The 20,926-nt window shown below is 41.7% G+C and overlaps 2 protein-coding genes across 8 annotated transcripts in view; both read left to right on the forward strand.

Moving 5' to 3' along the window:
- The first annotated feature begins 1,791 nt into the window (after positions 1-1,791).
- Positions 1,792-12,364, forward strand: appbp2 (amyloid beta precursor protein (cytoplasmic tail) binding protein 2). The gene is made up of 13 exons (XM_029171594.3): positions 1,792-2,188; positions 4,075-4,163; positions 4,495-4,646; positions 5,103-5,226; positions 5,527-5,695; positions 5,794-5,883; positions 5,955-6,022; positions 6,096-6,201; positions 7,752-7,876; positions 8,288-8,373; positions 8,998-9,188; positions 9,289-9,454; positions 9,901-12,364. Exons 1-13 carry the CDS (start codon positions 2,051-2,053, stop codon positions 10,161-10,163), a joined length of 1,767 nt encoding a protein of 588 aa, XP_029027427.1. The 5' UTR covers positions 1,792-2,050; the 3' UTR covers positions 10,164-12,364.
- Positions 12,365-13,911: 1,547 nt separating this feature from the next.
- Positions 13,912-20,926, forward strand: part of usp32 (ubiquitin specific peptidase 32) — a 33,881-nt gene continuing 26,866 nt past the window's right edge. For 2 of the 7 annotated variants that reach the window (XM_029170899.3, XM_029170901.3), the window contains exon 1: positions 13,913-14,146. In XM_029170899.3, coding sequence (XP_029026732.1) covers positions 14,089-14,146 — 58 coding nt within the window. In that variant the 5' untranslated portion in view covers positions 13,913-14,088. Of the gene's footprint in view, positions 14,147-20,926 lie in introns of all 7 variants that reach the window. The other 5 variants (XM_029170900.3, XM_029170898.3, XM_029170896.3 and 2 more) reach the window with 4 other exon arrangements.

Genomic DNA, 20,926 nt, shown 5'->3' on the forward strand with positions numbered 1-20,926 from the left:
CAAAATATAGAAAATAATTGAGACACTAAGTCAAAATAACATTATAAGTAGGGCCAAATGCATTCTCCTCCTGAATACGTATATTAGATGTATGTGCAGTGATGATGCAGGCTAATAATAATAATAATGCTATTCATTTTTTCAGTGTCTCATTTTAAGACATAAATAAACACGTAGAAGTGTTAAGTGTGACCTGTACTCTCTTAATCGATAATTACTACTAACTTTTACCACGAGATTCTGATCTCATTATTATGACTTAGTATCTTTTAATAACGAGATGCATTTATTTTTATTTATTTATTTTTGTGAGCCAATACACCTCTGAAATATTTCCATAATATGGTGATAGTGTGGGGGAAAAGGGTATAAAGTTTATATGAGCTGTATTTGCAAGTGTTCACCAGAGACCTCAGACAAAAAATATTCTGAATTTTCCAAAGCTAATCAGTATTGCCGTAGTTAGTATGTGAAGAAGGGTGTAATAGGCACTTACTTCTAGATAACTTCATAAAAGGCGCTCCTTCATGAACACATTTGTGAAGCAGTTTGTGTAATGCTTAGCAACATTGTGTCATTTTTCTTGTTTCGTGTTTAGGTATTACTGGGCATGACAATGTCAAATTTAACAACCATCAAACACAAAACCCTGTATATGCAAATAAAATGATATATGTACAGTATTGTCATGTGATTATTATGTATTTTCCCCATTTGGACACATTTTCCTGGTGCTGGTGAGCTCAGTGTGGATAGTATGATAAAATGAACATAGCTACAAAATACCAGTGACACAATGTACACAAACCTACTTAAAGGTGCAAGTACACCACCTGTACCACTTTAAGTTCTTTACTCAAAATAAAAAAATAAACATACAGTATTAGGTAAATGTACCTGCACAAAATATTACGCAAAATATTTATTCATATTGTTTGTAAGTATTCTGTGCAGTCCAAAAAGGACCCTAAAGAGTAAAACATGAGGCTGAAGTTAGCATCCGACTCCACTTCCATTAGACAGTTAAGGGGGAAAGTTAAGGAAATCTTCCCTCGGTCACAAAGCCACATTTTACAAAGATTTATTGTCTTAAAGACAAATTACACATTTCAAATACAACAGTGAGAGCAACTGCAGTTATATGTTTGTCAAATATAACATTTTTCTTTGTAAATGCCACTGCCATTTTGTCTATGAGAACATGTCTAAATCCAAAACTACACACAGACTTATTCTTCAAGCTTAATAAAGAGCCATTTGGTCTATGTTTTATATTTGGCATTGCTTCATGTCCTACTACTGACAGATGTAACAGTATATCTTCCAATATGGTTTCATCTGAGAGGATTAGATACATTCTAAACGACATGTCTGAAGTAAGCAGTTCCTCATGTCCAGTAGAAAAAGCTACACCTTTATCACTTAAGATAATGTAGAGCACAAAATATAAACGTGAATAAGGCATCCTTGTTTTCTGGAACACCATTTGAGAAGTCGAGTATTAACTTAAGGGCTACATGGGGTTGTTCAGGCAGATCAAACATCAGTTGTAAAACCAGTCCTACTGTTAGAGCAGGAGAAGTAGGCTCTGGAAGTAATAGGACAACATACCCCCAGGCCATATGAAAAGAAATAGACATAAATGTCTACATGTCCAGTTTTTCACAAAAATAAACACAAAACAAAAAAAACAATTACATTTCCCCTAACTTTCCCCTTACTCTCCGAACACTAATAACGAATCCGTGCAAGGCCTTTTTTTAATCTACTGCACTATTACGTCACTGCGTCGCCACCAGTGGTTGTCTGCGTCAGGACGGGGGTACGGAACTGCTGAAGGGCTGACGAGCAGTAACGAAGATGGAGGAAAATGTGGACGTCAGACGGAGGCTGTAAAGTCGAGGCGGCGAAGCTGACAGCGGCGATACTTCCAGTCTCCCTGTAAGTCGAGAAGTATATGAAGACGTACGGAGGAGGCGCAGGAAGGTAGCGCGTGCAGGCAGAGCTGGGGAGGTGGTAGCTGCTGGCCTTTCTGGAGAGGGAAAACAACATGGCTGCGGTGGAGCTCGAGTGGATCCCAGAAACACTGTACAATACCGCTATCTCGGCTGTGGTGGACAACTACAGTCGATCGAGGAGGGACATACGCTCGCTTCCAGAAAACATACAGTTCGATGTCTACTACAAGGTGAGGTCCTACCGGTGAAGTGAGTACGGTGGTTCCGGCCGCTAACGTACTGTACGAGTTGTGGCTGTAAGCTGCTAATGGCAACGCAGCCGCTAACGTTATCTGTCAATAGTAACATAAACGTCGATGTGGTCAGCTGCTGAACTGATACAGAACACGGCTCACTGGAGGTCTGGTTAACACTAAACTTGGGAAAACACGGACTCTGTCACGTGTCTGTTTATTACAGATATGAATGGTGTTGATACTGTACCATTAGCTTGTTCCACCCGTAATCGTGTAGTAGTAGTCGAGGCGTGTGTGGCCATGTAAACTAACGAGCTTTGTCCTTTTGTTATTGCCCGTAACCCGTTTGACCCAATTGCACCATAACACTCCGCAATTTACGAATCTGAACCTGGGGCAGACAAAGGCCTGCTACACTGACAGTAGGCCTGAGTTCAGGCGTTTAAACTGTGTCCTGGTGCTGTAATGGACCAGCAGAAGGATGGAAAAAGGGGTCCTTACTAGTGGTGACACATTATTTGGTAGTGTGTTCATAACACGTCTGTGAATTAGAATATTTAAAATGTAAATGGTGCTTATTTCCTAAGACCCCATCCTGTCATTCCAATGTATTTATTGTTAATGTCTCCGATAAGGCATAAAGTGAAAGGTAGTGGGAAAAGCCTGTAAGGTTGAGCTTAGTTTGTTGAGTAGTCAGGATTCTGTTGGACGGACGGTGCAACATGTGTTGTTACTGTTACTTAGCCAAAATACATCAATATAGACATCTGCCGTTGCATTATCATGACACAGTTAGGACACATGATGAGATCTGTACTGGTGGGACTGTGGAATATGACAAAGCTTATTAGGTGGTAAACACAGCGCAGTTCCAGACAGGATGGTAAAACAGAAATTATTCCTGCAGCTCTGCTTCATCTTTGGTCAGTACAGTTGTACAAGTAATCCACAAGTGATGCACAGCAGCATCCCCATGGTTACCCACATACCTTTCTAGCATTGTGTTTTCCCAAAGCAGAATTTAGTCAGATCCGTCTTTTACTATTTTGGCCCACAGTGGTCCCACATGGGTCAAACACTCTCCTTCACTGAAGTGAATGGGAAGAGTTGTGTTTTCTTTCACGTTGCACTCTTACGCCACGTCTTTGCAGAAAGCGTTTCAGACATGTTTTTCTGTCATCCAGCTCTACTTTTTTATTTTTTAAATGATTGTACAAATGGGCAATAAACAGCTCAGTAACACTTGACCAATCTGCGATGGGTCCCAGATTTGGACCGTTTTGTTTGAAGAGATTGTTAAACTGAAGGGATTGACACAAATAAAAGTACAGCATTTATTTTCCAGGTATTTTAAATACCATACTTATGGTCACACTAGAGTCGGCAGATCGCCAAAGACTTGTCAGTTCAGTAAATGAGCTAAATTATTCTGGACCCCAGTAGAGGACCACTGAGCTAAACCACTCAGCATTGATTGATAACCTATGGTGTATTATGATAGTAGGAACAGACTTAATATGTCGTACAATAAAAAAACTATTTCTAGTTTATCTTCAAGACTCAAACCTCCTTGATTTTTTATTATTTAGCTGCTACAGTAAAAGAAGCCTGTTGATCCCACTGTGGCAAACCTTCAGCTCAGTGCACTTTGATGACAGGCTACGAATCAGCAAATGTTTTGTTTAAGCGTCAACAGCGCTTTACAAAGCATTTATCTGAAACGCACCCGTAACAGTCCACCAGTGTAGTTCCAGTTCCACGATCACACTGTCAGAAGCGTCCTTCCAATATAAACACATTGTGTCTTCGATAGAAGACTTGACATGTGTATTATTGCTGGTAAAACTCGTCCTCATCCAATCTCTTTCTGTGTGGCTCAGCTCTACCAGCAGGGCCGGCTCTGCCAGCTTGGAGGAGAGTTCTGTGAGCTGGAGGTGTTTGCTAAAGTACTGCGGGCTTCAGACAAAAGGTAAAAACATTATGGAACTACTCTGTGTCAAAGCCATCCCAGTTGTTGACAGTTGGTGAAAATGCTTACAAAGCAGTTTATGCTGTGTGTACTTCAAACTATGTCAAGGAGTAGTGGACATGGTTGGATGTGTTTTGTGTCATGGACATGAACCACCTCTTTACCATAAAACTATCCAATAAAGGAATTATGGTGCCCATTTATTTCTCTGTTCTTTTCTGCTAAATCCATCACTCTTTTCTGGTTTATTATATGTCCATATCTTTAATCATGTATTCATCACTACTTCTTACTTCATATTTATGCAGAGTCTTTGTTCTCCTTATGACAGACACCTCCTGCACCACTGTTTTCAAGCCCTAATGGACCATGGAGTTAAGGTGGCCTCAGTTTTGGCGAACTCCTTTAGCCGTCGTTGCTCCTACATTGCCGAGTCTGATGCCCACGTCAAAGAGAAGGCCATCCAGTTTGGCTTTGTGCTGGGTAAATGTTAGAGTAGAGAACTTACAGATACTAGTATGAGTCTCACACACTATCAGAGACTGAATTACCTGAACAGAAACAGAAGTGATTTGTGGAGGCTATATTTTGAATTTGTCATAGGGTAAGCATGAAGTCAATTATTAATAAAGTAAAGTAAAGTAAAAACACATTTAAGTCCACAGTGACTCAAACAACACAGGTTGAGGTACCGGTAGATAAATAAGCTCTAAATGAACTGCATTTATAACTGTGGGGTGTATTGTTTCATACGTGTAGTGTAGTTGTTTTTCACTGTCATGTATCAGTACCTGAATTAATTTTAAAGATAGTTATTTACTTGTCAAACTGAGTCCTGTGACATTTGTTAGTAAGCAGTAAGTTATCTTCATATCTGCAAATGCAAACGACAACATCAGGGTTCACTTATCTAGACGTGTACTGTATGCTTGGTTTAAGGTGGCTTCCTGTCTGACGCTGGCTGGTATGGAGATGCAGAGAAGGTGTTTCTGTCCTGCCTGCAGCTGTGCACACTCCACAGTGAGGTCCTCCACTGCTACAGGGCCATAGAATGCTGTGTCAGGTAAGTAACCAGAGCTGCATGTCTGCCATGTTGTGTATTGTTATAACAAGGCTATTGAATAAGTATAAATTGATTACCTCCTAAGTGTTTTACTATTTGACAGTGTTGTCATTGTGGCACAGGACCACCTTCACATAGAATTACGCAAGAACTGAAAATGGTAAACTGAAAAACGGATGATGCCATATTTATTATTAAGCGATTGCAGCCTCCTGCATGTGTCTATGTCTATTGCCAGTGAATTAATAGACACCTGACACACCTGAGACTGTTACTGAATTCACCAGCTTGTCTCCACAGGCTGCTTCATGTCCGCAACGGCAACTGTAAATACCACCTCGGCGAGGAGACCTTCAAGCTGGCTCAGTCCTACATGGATAAATTAGCCAAACATGGCCACCAGGCCAACAAGGCAGCGCTGTATGGTGAGCTCTGTGCCTTGCTCTTTGCTAAAAGCCACTATGATGAGGTATGTTAATCAGAAGCACAACTCCCACCCACCTAAAAATGCTTGTATTTTTTCAAATGATAGGTCAACAGTGAAGTATGATGTTTGATTTGTCACAGGCTTACAGGTGGTGTATAGAAGCTATGAAAGAAATAACTGCAGGACTTCCTGTCAAAGTAGTGGTTGATGTTCTTCGGCAAGCATCCAAGGTGATAAACATAACATGAGATAGATTTATTTGTAATATACAGGGTGATATTCCTGATCCTTTTTTCTGCAGGCCTGTGTAGTAAAGCGAGAGTTCAGGAAAGCTGAGCAGCTGATCAAACACGCAGTCTTTCTATCAAGGTAACCCACCATCCTTGAGATGATTCTTTCTTTGTTGTTTATCATCTATACTGACTGTTTGTTTTTCTTACAGAGAACATTTTGGACATAAGCATCCCAAATACTCTGACACACTGCTAGATTATGGATTTTACTTATTAAATGTAGACAACATTTGCCAATCAGTTGCTATTTACCAGGTAAGTAGAGCCATGCAAAAGTATTCATTTTTCCCTAACCTATACAAGTTTTGTTACATTACATTCACATAAACATAAATGTGTTTTGTATGAGAGGCCAACACAAAAAATGGATTCATAGTTTGTAAAGTGTTTTCAAATTTCACAATGATGCTGCCACTGTGCGTCACAGTGGGGGTGGTGTGGTCTGGGTGCACTCTTAGTTGGTGACAGTAGTGGCTTTCTTCTTGCCACTCTCATATCTGAGACCACACAGGTGGACAGGGATTTATTATCTGGAACTTCTGGAATCATTTGGTTTCACAACAAAGTAAATAATAAAAATACATGATACATTTTTCAAATATTTATTTGTAAAGTAATTTGAAAGCTGTCATTTTCATCCTGTGACTTCACAATAAAGTCTTACTTTAGATGGTCTCTTACACGAAATACATTTTTGTTTAGGTTTATACTTGTGCTTTTGAAAGAGCAAAGACAAAATCTTTACTAAGTTTGATTAAGTAAACAAATGAAAATTATATGGATCCTCTCTCAAAACTTGATGGACAGCTTAAATCCAAATCTTGCAGCATTTCCAGCTTTAGTTGGCTTGTATAATGAAGGACCTATTTTTTCCAGTGCATCCAACCTAGCTCCTGTCACAGGTGCTCAGTATATATGTGTTAGTTCTGTGAAGGTCCAGAGCTTGTGTTTAAGGACATCTGACCTAAACTGAATGCATACATTGAGTGACTAGCTTAGGGGCAGGTACAGCAGTAAGCAGTGTGAGGCATGGAGTCTTTTCTACATGATGAACTTGAAGGGGGTAATTAGGTGAGTGTGAGTGAGTATATATGTTAGCATTCATATTTTTAATCTCCCTACCTTTATGTATGTACCTCCAACTGTGACAGCGATCAAAGTGTGCAAAATAATTTCCCTCTCTACGATTAATAAAGTTGAATCTTAAAGGACCTCTCACAACAGTGGCCTCTTCTGCTTTTTATTGGCACATATCCGGCCATTCTTTTTGCCGTCTCTGACTATTTTACTCTGTTTCCACAGCTTCGTCTCTTGCATTTCTGGCCACACCCAGCTCTGTGCCCTTGCACTTTGCAGTGATAAAATGTATCTCCATTCTGACTCTCTACAAAAATTTAAAGTATTCTGTGGTGTTTGGAATGATGAAATTGCCTCTTGCCAAGCCTCAGTTTGTTTTTCCTCAATCCAATGCATGAGGAAAACATCTTAAAACATTAATCTTTGTTCCGTTGAAGGCGAGCCATAAACACTTGTTATGGTCATTTAAAGGAGATGTTACCTTGGTTTTGACAGAAACCCAGTAGGATTTCGTTGTGTAGATTTAATATTAAATGGATAAAATACTGTTTTTTGCCCAGCATAAACTTGACTGTGAGAAGTTTTCTTATAAAACTAAGCTTCTTGGTCATTTCTCGTCTTGTCAGTGGTCAGAGGCCTGGTGCTTCCAGTTTAACCTGTTTTACTTGTATTTGTACTTTGCTCTCAGTTTAATTTAGTAACTGACATGTTATGTTTCATATTTCCAGACAGCACTTGACATCAGACAGTCTGTATTTGGAGGGAAGAACATCCATGTTGCCACAGCCCACGAAGACCTCGCCTACTCCTCCTATGTGCACCAGTACAGCTCTGGGAAATTTGACAATGCTCTGTGAGTCCAGTGAATTTAATGAACTTCGAGTTATTGCTAGTCCAGGGGACTAGCACAGAGCTGTGTTTAGTGCTGTGATAGGTTTTAGTTCTACTTATTGAACTGGTAAAACTGGTATGTGTTTTAGGGGTACATGCTTTGAATGTATGCAGATTTTTTCAGAATTTCAAATTAGTTTTTATTAAAAACGGATTCTTGAGATGTTTTTTTCCCTGTGTATAAATTAGTTTATTTAAACTATGTGTAATAGTCTGAGCTCCATGTCCCTAACTGACCTTTGTAATATACAGGATTCAAAATATTTTTAAAAGAAATACTTGACTTTCTTGGAAGTGTTTGCCCCGTGTGTCCCGAGTTTTTTCCAAGTCTGAGTTGCACATCATAATTGGGTCAAACGTTGTCTGTCCCTAGATTTCACGCAGAACGTGCCATAGACATCATAACTCACATTCTGCCTGAGGATCATCTTCTGCTAGCTTCTTCCAAGCGAGTCAAAGGTAAGAGACGTTTCTTGGAGCTGTGAGGAGGGCACATTGGAGATATTGGCAAGCTGCTTTATCTTTAAGATTATTAATTTTTTATGTTTTAAGGGCATTTAGTGATTCTTGCAAATGTTATAACCAACAGACACTGTTTTTAGGTTGGTCAGTTTAAACGCTGTTACGAGGTGTAGCCATTGTTAAAGAACCGTGCTTTAGTAATGGCTATGAGGTGATTAAATGTCTGCAACATTAATCGTGGTCCAGTGCGTGGTTCAGCCTGGGCATGTTTGATGACCTGTATGTTTACTATAGATGGAGTTTGGCGACTGGCAACCCATTCAATTGCTAGATATAAAATTTTTTTAGCCTTCAGCTCAGACCTTAATAGGTTAATTACAGTAACAACTAACAATTTAAAAAATGAGCAAGCATATATTTTACGTTCTCATTAATCTGTAAATTGCATTTTAAAAGAAGGAAGGGTCGAGATTTTAGCACTTATAGTGGTTCTCTAATGCATAAACACTTTGGTGCAGAGGTGTCTAATAACCAGCTGTCCATTTAGGTTTGTTGTTGTTTAGGGGCAATTAAATGGGTGAAATAATACTCTTTAACATCAGGTCGTGGTCCATTTTACAGCTTTGATCCTGGAAGAGATTGCCATTGACTGCCACAATAAAGAGACAGAGGAGCGCCTTCTGCAGGAGGCTCATGACCTGCACCTGTCCTCACTGCAGCTGGCTAAGAAGGCCTTTGGGGAGTTCAATGTCCAGACAGCCAAACACTATGGCAACCTAGGAAGACTCTACCAGTCCATGAGAAAGTTTAAGGTGAAACTTAAAGAAGCTTGAAAAACGTTTAAGTTTATTTATTGCTTTGTGTTTTGTGTGTTTTGTCTCATCTGCTGTTATATGTTCAATTTGTAACCAGGAGGCAGAGGAGATGCACATAAAAGCCATTCAGATCAAGGAACAGCTTCTGGGCCATGAGGACTATGAGGTGGCTCTGTCTGTAGGACACTTGGCCTCCCTGTACAACTATGACATGAACCAGTATGAAGATGCAGAGAGGCTCTACCTCCGCTCCATTGCTATCGGTCAGACACAGGGAGGGATGTCCGGGACACTTAGATTACTGTGTGAATTGGTCACACAGCATAAAATGTCATTGTTTTGGGCTATTTTACCTTTACTTGTACTGACACATACCAGATTCAAGAGACATATTTGTTGTTGTGACAGCAGAGATTTGACACATGTTGACACTACCCATTGAGCTACCAGGCCACCGGTACAGAATGACAGTTCTGTAGTTTCGGAAAACATAGGGCTTTTTAGAACATTTGCACCTAGTTAATGTTGGTTGAAAAGTTGCTGAGTGACACAGGCCTGGGGTCAGTCTTTTTAGATTATTGTTGTTTTTTTGCTTCTCAAGTCTCTGCGGTAAAGGATAATGATAAATCTGAGAGAATACATCATTACTTAATTAACTAACTTTGTTGTAATTAGATGTTGTGATGCAACATTTGCTCTGTTGTCACAGGTAAAAAGCTTTTTGGAGAGGGGTACAGCGGACTGGAGTACGACTACCGAGGCCTCATCAAGCTCTACAACTCTGTGGGAAACTACGAGAAGGTGTTTGAATACCACAATGTGCTGTCCAACTGGAACCGGCTGAGGGATCGTCAGTTTGCTGTGGCAGACGCCTTGGAAGATGTCAACACCACCCCCCAGCAGACCCAAGAGGTGGTCCAAGCGTTCCTACTGGCCCAAAGCCTGAGCCCCTCACGCCCCTGTCTGGGCTGATGTTTGCCTGTTTGTTATGCGCATTTTGATTAAGTGTGAGGCAGGACCAGGTGGGTTTAAACCCACCTCATAAGGACACGTGTGGCTTCAGTTGGATACAGTTTAACAGTAAAACACAACCCGTGCATCAACTGCAGCAGCCAGACACACAGAGACACAAAGACAGTTTCATTGATTGAAAACATGAAACAAGACTGGGCGGGAAACACACCCAACCTTCTGTAAGGCAGATGAAAGCTGACCTCTCACTCACCTTCTTTAACTTTTCACTTCTTAACTTTTCACACTGGAATAGAAGGATGTTTCTGCTTCTGTATTTGAACCAGTGTAACGTCAAATACCACATAACTCCCGCTCAGACCCAGTCCTCCAACGTGCACCACAGTATCCGGATCCCGTGTGAGCGTCAACTCCCACTCAACATCATCATTTGGATGAGAGACGGCTGACTATGTTGTTGACCCTAGTCAACCTGTTGTGAACTGATGCAGCAGATTGTACGGTTGGGTTTTAGGAAACTAAAGTGGACTTTATCAGACAAGTGTTGAGAAGAATTTGGGTGGAGAGATTACAAACAGTGGAATGTGCTAAACCAGTAGTAAACTGTTACACAAATACCAGGCCTCACAGGTCTTGTTTTCAGTTAATGGTATATTTTCTTTTCTCCAGCTTAGTACTGACATAGCATAATAAAAATGCCAATAATTTATGTGCAGTGGTGTATGATAATGTAGCTATCTGTTTCTGCTTTTATTCCTGCGTGAGGTATGACTTGTAAAGGAACGACTCGTATTTGAATGACAAGGGTCATGGACAGGAGCGAGAAGAGGGAGGTGCCATGTGTAGTTTGTTTGTGTGAGTGTGTGAGTGTCCACAGAGACCTGGATGCCCGAGGGCTCCGCTGATGACTACCAGCCTTACACCAGCTTACAGTTAACTGTAGATGGACCCATACTTTAAGTGCTATACTAGTAAACCCTTAAGGGCACTACAATGGGGACCAAGATTGTGTTTGTGTGCCTCCTTCTGTCCAGCCCAGTTTTGCTTTTTTGAGGTTCTTCTCACATTGTCTGACTTGTTTAACAACATGTAGACCATCGCTCTGAACCGAGATGTGAAAAAAATCTGTATCCAACCAATAATTATATGTCTTAATTTGGTAACGCAGTGATGCTCACTTTGTAAAGATGACCACACCTGCTGGTCTACATCGGCTCCCTCACATTTCAAAGTAAAACATTTCCAGTGCAGTGTTTTCCCCAACCAGTTTGCTTGTGACTATGGCCAAACGTATTCCAGATGGTAAGGTTATGTAATATTGTAAAGTTTTGTAAATTTTCTGTTTTATAGATTTTACACAAATGTTCACAGTTTATGGTTTATGTAAGATACAGAGCTACAGTATGAATTTTACAGCTTCATGGTAACATCGGGTCAGACAACAACTCACAACTGATATAATCGCTTTGACGCGGGGGGGTGATACTTCAAGTGTTGCCTTTTTGTGTGCTTCATATACAAAAACCCTTTATCTGTGAACTGGAACTGTGAGCATATCAAATTAGGACATTGGTTGTTCATAAACCTTACTCACGGAGGGTGAGGCCATAGTGAGGCATTAGTTTCTCGACTCTAGGCGATGTGATGCCTTTGGTGAATACCCCAAAGTTTTGTAATGAATGAAGACAATGAGCTTTGCCTTGCTGTTGCTTCCGTGCTGTCTGACGTCTCCCTTACTAGCAGTAAAGTGACTACAGTGGCTCCAGCTGAGGAGGTCCAGCCTTATAGCACCCTTACAGGATGCTCAGCTACACCCTTGGTGCTTGGCTTCAACTATTGCACACCACTCGTCACCTATCTACTTACTAACACAAATCCTTGTCTTGGTGACAGAAGACTTGACTGGGATATGTGTGAAGTAATGCTCCAACAAAGACACGTTAGGATCGCTGGCAGAGACATGTTCTCAGGGAGAACCTGAGCTGCAGACAGGCCTAACTGTTGGGGATCATGATGATTATTCTGTCTTGAAGGAGGTTTGCTGAGATAGATGAGCTCAACAAAGCTGTGATCTGTTTGCAACAGCCCTCTTTGTTTCTCAGGTGAGATGACACCAAATGTGATGAGCGGATGTTTCACTGTTGTCTGTTACTGCTTCACGGTTAGCTGCAAAACATTAAAACATATATCATTGATCACAACATCTGGTGTATTACTGCTAGCTCTGTGGGGAAAGTTTCCTATTGCCTTTGTGAAAGACCATCAGCTGTTGCAAGTGGAGAGACCCTTTCCAGTTATCGGTGCATTACAAGCAGAGAAATCTAAATATAAGAATATGTGTCAGTCAGTGTCGGCATACATGCTCTTTTATACCATTCAGGTTAAAGTTAATTTTTTGAGTGTAATGGACTTTTTGCTTTTTTTTTTACTTTTTCCATGTGGCTGTTAATTACAGATGTTGCATAACTGGCCCTTATCTCCACCCACAGATGAAGCCACACTGACGGACTGTCACTATGGAAGTTGTAATTAACCTGCTGTTAGTCTGAGTAGCTTCCTATACTGTACTTTATGATACTATTTGACTCCTGCTTCACATGTCCCTCACATACCTGGGGACACCTAACACCTGCTGTCTGTGAGGATGCTGGTTGTCTGCACTAGTATCGCTCTTCAATAGACCATAGCAGGTGAGACCTGGAGACCTCATCTCCTCGCTGGCCCTCCCCAAGGCTTCTCACCCATTCATAACATAACAAAAGAGCAGTTGACAAAGATGTGGTGGGGAGTGTAAGAGAAGAGGTTCAGGGCTTACATCCTAGTGGCAGAAAGAAACACTTGCTTCTCTACACCAGCAAGACAAAGGAGGCAATACAGATTTTCAACACTTCTTTTTCTACCTAATCGATGCTCAGTGCTTTGAGGCTGCGTCATATTCACCCATTCACATGCACATTTACACACAAGCTCGCACACAAGCAAGTTAGGAAATGACAGAACTGGGATTATAAAGTTTTGTGTGACACTCTCCAGTGTCTTTATTTGTGGCTCCAGTTTTCCCACTACCCCTAGGAGGAAAAGTGGTTTAGAGGACAGATGGAGTTATTTGGTAAGGTTGGGGTTTTTAAATAAAGTCATACTTATAGGTTTCTATATTTACATTATTTAAGCCACAATTCGACAGAAAATATAATGCCTTTAGTGCATCCAATATGTACTTAATAGGTATGTTACCAATTTCTCATGGCAGCAGAGTGAAATTACATCAAAAGCTACAATAAATAAATCAGAATAAATCTAGAATAGATATTAAAATATAGAATAGATCAATCGTATATTAATATTCATAATGTTCTTGTCAGACAGCTGTGCAAAAATAAAAAAAAGCATTAGAGCATTAGATGTGTTATGTGTTTAGCTTTACTGATATGTAGCCCTCGCATATAATTTAAATGTATTTATTTAAAGGCCCTTCTCGCTGTGAGGCAACAGTGTTACCCACTGCACCGTGCCGAACTCTAAAAAGTGCTAGTTAAACTATTTAAATATTACTTTTAATTTGAGACATTTTAGGTCATTGGAAACTAACGTGTCTAACGTGAACAGTCCGTGTTCACGTGAACGTGCCTTCTCGTCAGGTGCCGCTGGAGGTCGCTGTGAAGAAGGTAGCTGTTATTTAACACAGCGACCACAAGATGGCGATACTGACGTTTCTTTCGAGACACTCTGCGCACGCGCACACGTCTGTCACGGACTAAAGTCAGATCATGTGACAGAATGGAGGCGTCGCTGAAAACATTCACCCGTTCACCACATACACACAATCGGGTACCAATTTTATAACAAACGGATAAGGCGTCAAAGGTTTCTGCGCGCGTCATTTTGTAACGTTTATTTCATTACATCGCAATGAAATGAGGGGAACATGGGGGCCAAGGAATCGAGGATAGGATTCCTGTCGTATGACGAGGCCGTCAGGAGAGGTAAGCCGAAACGCTAATTCACCTCAGCAGCGCTAGCTTAGCTGACAATTTGTGTTCAGGCTAGCCTAATGACGTCTCGAGCCCCGCTAAAAGCTAGCGGATTTAACGGCTTTGGTTGTTATTGATAGTATTACTCGTCATAATGAATACATGCGATCTTTACGTAGTCCCCAAAACATATTGATGTATTCGGCACGGGAATTAGAAGGAAAACTGCACTGTTGATGTAGGCTAGGGTGTAGGGTTATCAGTATGTAGCGGCAAGCCTGTATTTCCGTACATACCCTCTGCTTCTTTATGTCAAAACACGGCGCTGGGTTGCAGTAGCGCTTTCCGGTAAACAAAACGAATCAAAATTATGGCCAAGCGCCATTTTGGGAGTTCTTTTAATGCCGACATCACATTCTAAATTCTAACTGGTAAATACCACTACCGTGACTTTTATAAAGGGCCCGTGTTGCTTCCAGCGAACGCCGCGTTAAATTGACAGATTCTTGGACGGTCCCTGGCGTGACGGTGCCTGCGGCTGCACCCGCTGCCTGTGGGACTCGTGTTGCTGAGCTGCAAGTCACTAACGGTTACTGAAGCGCTTTTACGAACGGCCTGATGTGTTTTTTCAGTGTTTTGATTGAACGCAGTGCGCGCACTTGCGACACACTGTACAGGATGTATAGTTTGAACAGGTTGTACAGTCAGACATTTCTCAAGTTTATTGCCATTGTCACGCTGATGGACACACACACACACACACACACACACACACACACACACACACACACACACACACACACACACACACACTGAGGAGGTGGCCTTATCCAGCTTGATCTGATCAGTCGCATGGCAGCACTCCTAATACCCTCACTAGGCTTGACAGCAGTAATTGTGGGCTCAGTTTTAGTTGGTTCATTCCAGTAGGTTAATGAGCAGGGAGCATCCTGAGGTTTGAAGGGTTCCTGCTGGCAGTTCAGACTTGTTGCAGGCCTTATTTTGTAATATTGATGATTGCTTGTATTGCAGTGTTCTCTGTTGTCCAGTTCGTCCCTGCAGTGTGTTCTTTACCAGAACCACTGTCACCTTGTGAGTAGCGTTGACCCTCTTCTCATAGTTTTTAGGGCATAGTCTATGGGACATTTGTATTACGTTACACAGTTTTGTAACGCTTTGTTCTCCACATGCTTTGAGCTCTATGGATGAAGAGCTGTCAACAGATATGTAATATACAAGCGTATGTGTAACATCTCAGCACACAGTCTAGTTTCTAATCAGAACTTTGGGATCTGCATTTGTCTGAGTTCCAGCTGTCTGTGTGATCTCTTTGTTTTGGCCTGCCTTTGCAACTTGGTCAGAGCAACACCAGTGATATTTTATGGTGTAACAAGGATCCAGTGTGCTGAACATGTCATGAAGTGTTTTGCAAATAAAAGCGTTGCCAATAAAATAAAGCACTTAGTTCTTATACTTGCTTGAGTAGTAGTGCGATGTAATTTCACGATGCAAACTATGGGTGAGCTGAGAAGGATTCAGTTGGTTTACTGATCTGAACGGTGCCCTGATGAATGTGCTGTCAAATCTGTTGTATTCCCTGAAACTTGGATTTTTTTTTTAATTGCACGTTCTTTTCAGCAGGTTTTTGGGCGCCTTATAGGGGTGCATCAGCTGCTGAAACCAAGCAAATCTGTTAAGTAAACAATCTGAGCAAAATAAATAAGCTGGGATGTACCGTAGGCTAACACATTCATAACTAAACAACTGTTGTACTGTGGTTTACCTTGGAGATTAATACTAATACCAATAATAGTGTTAAGGTATGTGCACATACTCATACAAACATATACATATTATATACATACACATATGCATTGTTATACATATCCCATACTACTTGACATACCATCCCATGCCATGACATACAACACCACAATTACCACATTCACACATTATTGATATTGGTAGTGATAAGTATCAGTAATACTTAGGTTAGTAAGGCTGTAGCTTGATATTATTCACCCAAAGGGTGAGGCAGACGTTGGTGCATGAACAATGCCACTTGTGGAAGCTAGGGTGATGTAAGGGGCTCGGCCACCACGCCCATCCAACAAGCAGAGGAAAGAATCCTAGCAGCCAGGGAGCCCACACACCTTCAGTTCCAGGAGGGCAGGTGTTGCGACCCAAGCCGCCCACACAGAGCCCCCCAGGCAGAGCTGCAGCAGCCACAGAGACAGCACCCGAGGTCAGAGTGGGCCACCGTCGGTCAACGCTGTCTGCCCCATGAGAACCAGGGGCAAACACTCCCCCCGGTGGGAGGGTCGGCCTTAAAGAGTGGAGCCCGAGGACCCACGGTCCGTAGGGAGCCCGCTAGGAGATGCCCCCGCGCCCAGAGTGGGGCCCGTCCCCAGTCCACCACCCCTACACGAGTGGAGCGGGGCCGACCCCATCGGCCCGACCTCATCCCCTGGCACCACACCGGCCTGCAGCACAAGGCCTGCAATTGGTGGGGTCACCAGAAAAGAGACCACCCAGGCAGACGATCATCGTACCCCGGGCGGAAAACAGGACCCCCACACTCCAACTCCACTCCTGCCTGTGTTTTCTAAATGCTAGTGCTAGCAGCGCCACCGCGGCACCTCCTGACTCCAACAAGGCCATGTAACGGAACAAGTAGCAACAGTCTAACCACATCAAGACAATACTACAATACTACATTCACATGGACACTATAACTTTACTATACACTATAACTATGGACAATAGTTATCATTTAGAGGGCGGCCACTGAGAACACAGCTCTGACTGGTGACCAGGGTTCACCACAATGTTTTACAGTAGTTTTAAACTATTATTCAGCATTTTTCATAAATTTTTACACCTCTATCTCTTTTATATCACAGATTTCCACTTATTGCAGGTGGGTCTGGCTCGTTAGTCCCGTGATAAATGGGGATTGCTGTGTTTAGCAAAATTGTATTAAATGACTTGTTGTGTTTTATCTTCCATTCTTTAGAGGGGCTGACTCTGTGAGCTAGAAAGGTTTTCTAACAATCTAGAAGAGGTTCCCAGAGGACTAGGAAAGTAGTAATGTGAGCCTCCAACTAGCACCATGTAGCTTTAATGGATGTTTGGTTATTTCCTTCAGGCTGGGCTGTCTACAGGCACAGTCTACATCCACCAATGTTACGACACATGACTGACAAGGTTCAAAGCTTTGTGGCTTAACACATTCAGCCACATTCAGTACTCCCATTCAGTGGTCCCCAACCCCTGATACAGTGATCAGTATCGGGTCATGAGCCGATTGGTAATGGGCCATGAAGAAACTTAACTTAAATTAATTCTATTTAATTTCTTATTTGGAATTATTTATTTATTTATTTTTATTTATTTAATTTGCCTTTACCAGCTGTAGTAGGGCAACTTGTGAAAACACGGATGTGTGCATGCTCATTAACCCAACTAAAAGAGAAATGCTAAAAATCTTTAGTTAGAATCGATGTGATTGAATGTTACCTGCTGATGAGAACCCAGGTTTCTACGGTGACTCTTTCTCTTTGTACATGTTCAGTTCCGTTTGCTCATTAGAGAAAAGAAAATGATGCCTTCAGTTTAAAAGCTCACTTGATTAAAGCACCAAAAGAAAACTCTAAACTTTAAAATTAAAAATCTAATCTCAAATCTCAATCTTCATTTACATTGTTTAGGTCATCCTCCTTGTACAGTTTGAATGTTTATTTCATAATAAATTAAAAGCTGACAGACCCAGTGCTGAGTGGTAGTTTGGAAGTCTAAGTCACTGCACTAAATAATTTCATGTTTGTTCTCCAGTGTTCTAGAATGTTGAAAATATTAAATCCACTAAAGGAGGCCAATCAGTGAATTTGGGTCCATTTGAAGTTGATCATATATAATTTGCTGAGCGAAGCCTCGACTGACTAGAGGCCTGGCTAGAGGTTGAAGCCTGTAGCTTATCGGCCTGCGTGATAGGCCTCTGCTTTGCATTCACACTCCACTCCTGAACGCTGGATTGTCTCCATTTGAGCCATGAAGGCTTTATTTGGGTGTTTGTTGTGGAAACCTGTGCGGCTGCTGTTTGGATCATTGCTGGTATATTTTTAGCTTGTCTCTGGATAGCAAGGTTATGTAGGCTCACATTCTGTGTGGCCTATGAACCAAAATCACGTGAGCATTATATACATAACACATGGCTTTGTAGATAGAACAAATATTTTTTTTTTCATAAGTGACTTTTAAATGAATTAGTTTTTTCCTTCATAAAGTTAAAAAGGAGGTTTGTGTGAGTATACCTTAACATCTGTCCTAGCAACAGTACTGGTCATGTCTCCATCTTTTCCCCCCAGGACAGAGGGTGATGTCATGTATCTTTTGAGCTGTGTGGGCATCGGCAAAGGACTCCATGAGCTTCCTGGTCACTTTCCCTAAAAGTCTGTCTTTTTAGGTCGTCACTAATGTTTGTGCACCAAATCTCATTGAAGCTCTGTCAGGTCAAGTGTGGTGTGAACGTCAGGGAGCGAACATTTAACGGTGACGTAGACAGGTGTAATAATAATAGAACGTTACCATGGGTAACAGCGGCAGTCTCCACTGTAAAGAACGGGGTGTTGAAAATGGTCAGACTCACTCCTCAGTCTGTTGTATGTGAACCACATCAGTGTGTGCTGCTCTAACCCTGCTGTTGTTGTATATGTGCCCACTGAGGTTCCTTCCATGGCTCTGGTACTGTAGGTGTATTTTAAGCCGTGATGTGACCTGACTGACGTGTCTGTCCTGTTAACCACTTATTCTTTGATTGAGCCCTAAAAGTTTTTATGAAGCTATTGACGTGCTACCAGACGTCCTCATCATAACTGTAAAACAAGAACATTCTAGTTGAATCTGGTTTGCTTTCAGATGTTTGTTTGTAAAGAGAATCCTCAGCAAATCTTTACCAGTCGAAACTAGCACTGCCCATGTCTATTCACTGCATTGTCTGCTCATCCTGACCCTCAGTCATTGAAGTTGGTTTTACTTTGAGGATCTTCAAATATTTGATTAATAAATCTACAACAATGACCTATTAAGAAAAGGAAGCACAATAACAGGGGACAGGGATTCAGCATGAGAAATGGCAGCCAGTGAACGAGGCCTCATGTTTTACATTAAGTGATAGATCTGCTGGTTGTGTCAGATGCAGCTTCACCTCACACACCGGGGTCAACCTGGTTTGGTGCCATGCCCAAGGACACTTCAGCACATGATTGGTTGACTGTTTGTTTCTTGAATCACCCAAATAAATAGTTTTTCTAGATATCAACAGTAAAGACAAAATGAGAACAAATGAGAAGACATTTGTACTTCATTTTCTGTCTGTGGACAGGTCACTGTGACTAATGTGTGAGCTCATGGTCTCCTGTAGTGGAGGTGTTTCCAGGTGGGTCAGACCCAGCAGACGCTGAGTCACAGTGGGCTGTGCTACATGCCGCTCCATTATAACTCAGAGAGATGGTGATAAGGAGGCGTGATGTGGATTTGGCAACATGCTCTGGTTGCCATACCTTGAAATACTATGAGAATAGTATTGAAATACTGGACAACAAGATATTAATTTAGAAAGATTTAATGTATGACTGCTAAACATTTGTGTTTCCTTTGCTGGAACTCTCTGAGCAGATGTAAAATAAAGTCACAGAGTAAGCAGGCAGCAGTTTCCTACCCACAGCCACACGACTTCCACAGACCACCAGCAGCAGAAGCGTGTGTGAGTGTTGTAACCTGGCTAAAAATAATATTATTATGCCTCTTGTTCCACCCGTATTGTGTTGGAAAGCTGCAAAGTAGGAATCGGAGCCATTGGTGATTGTGAGCTGAAGCAGTGCTGTCCATAATGCAGCTCGCCTTGACTTTATTCCTGTTAAAGGCATACATGTAATGAAGTGCTCCTCGATCCTGTCTCTGCAGCTAGTTCTGTAGCCACATTGGCATGGTCATTTCCCTCATTTCCCTCGTCAACTTTCTCATTTGCAGTGTATGATGTAAAATTCCTAAAACACACTGTCTGCATGTTTACATGCACTCCGTTATCAGAACAGTTCAGTGAGCTTCACAAGCGACACATTGCAACGTCCATGGTACCAGGCATTTATAGCAGTGTTGAACTGTTGTGTGCAGTAACACACATTGTGTTTGGCTCAGAAAACTGGCAAAGGTTTGACATCATCAGTTCAGATGACGTTCCTGAATTGAATTCATCGTTCATCTGGGCGTCACTGACAGGAGCTGTTACATTTATTTGCATTTATGGTTCCTCATGGCGATGTCGTAACCACAAGAGGCTGTAATCAGAAATAAATATGTACAGACAAGTGACAACTTGACACGGCGTCCTTCACCTTCGGGAGCCTGGTTAAACTGGAATTCACTGCTCATTTTTTATACTGTAGTTCTGTTAGTTGTTGTCTTTAGCAAACTGAACTGGACTTTTGTAGTCCCAGCTTCAGGACGGTCCAGATGTGAAGTCGTCCATTGTAGCGTTTCAGTCCTGTTGGGATGAGCTGCAGTGTGAACTCTGCTGCTTCTGGGCTGCAGCGCCCCCTACAGGCTGCACACTCCAACACAAACAGCTGGAAACAGCCTGTGTTTTGTGTACAAACAAGAAGCCAGTGTCATTTTCCACAGTAACAGAAAGGCAACACGTGGGAAGGTCATGTTAAAATGGACTGCTACTACTACTTCTAACAGAAACTCTGATGTTGTCTTCTTAACCTCAGTGCTTAAGTTGTAGTATCT

Source organism: Betta splendens, chromosome 13 (genome assembly GCF_900634795.4).
Source record: "Betta splendens chromosome 13, fBetSpl5.4, whole genome shotgun sequence".
Lineage (NCBI taxonomy): Eukaryota > Metazoa > Chordata > Actinopteri > Anabantiformes > Osphronemidae > Betta > Betta splendens.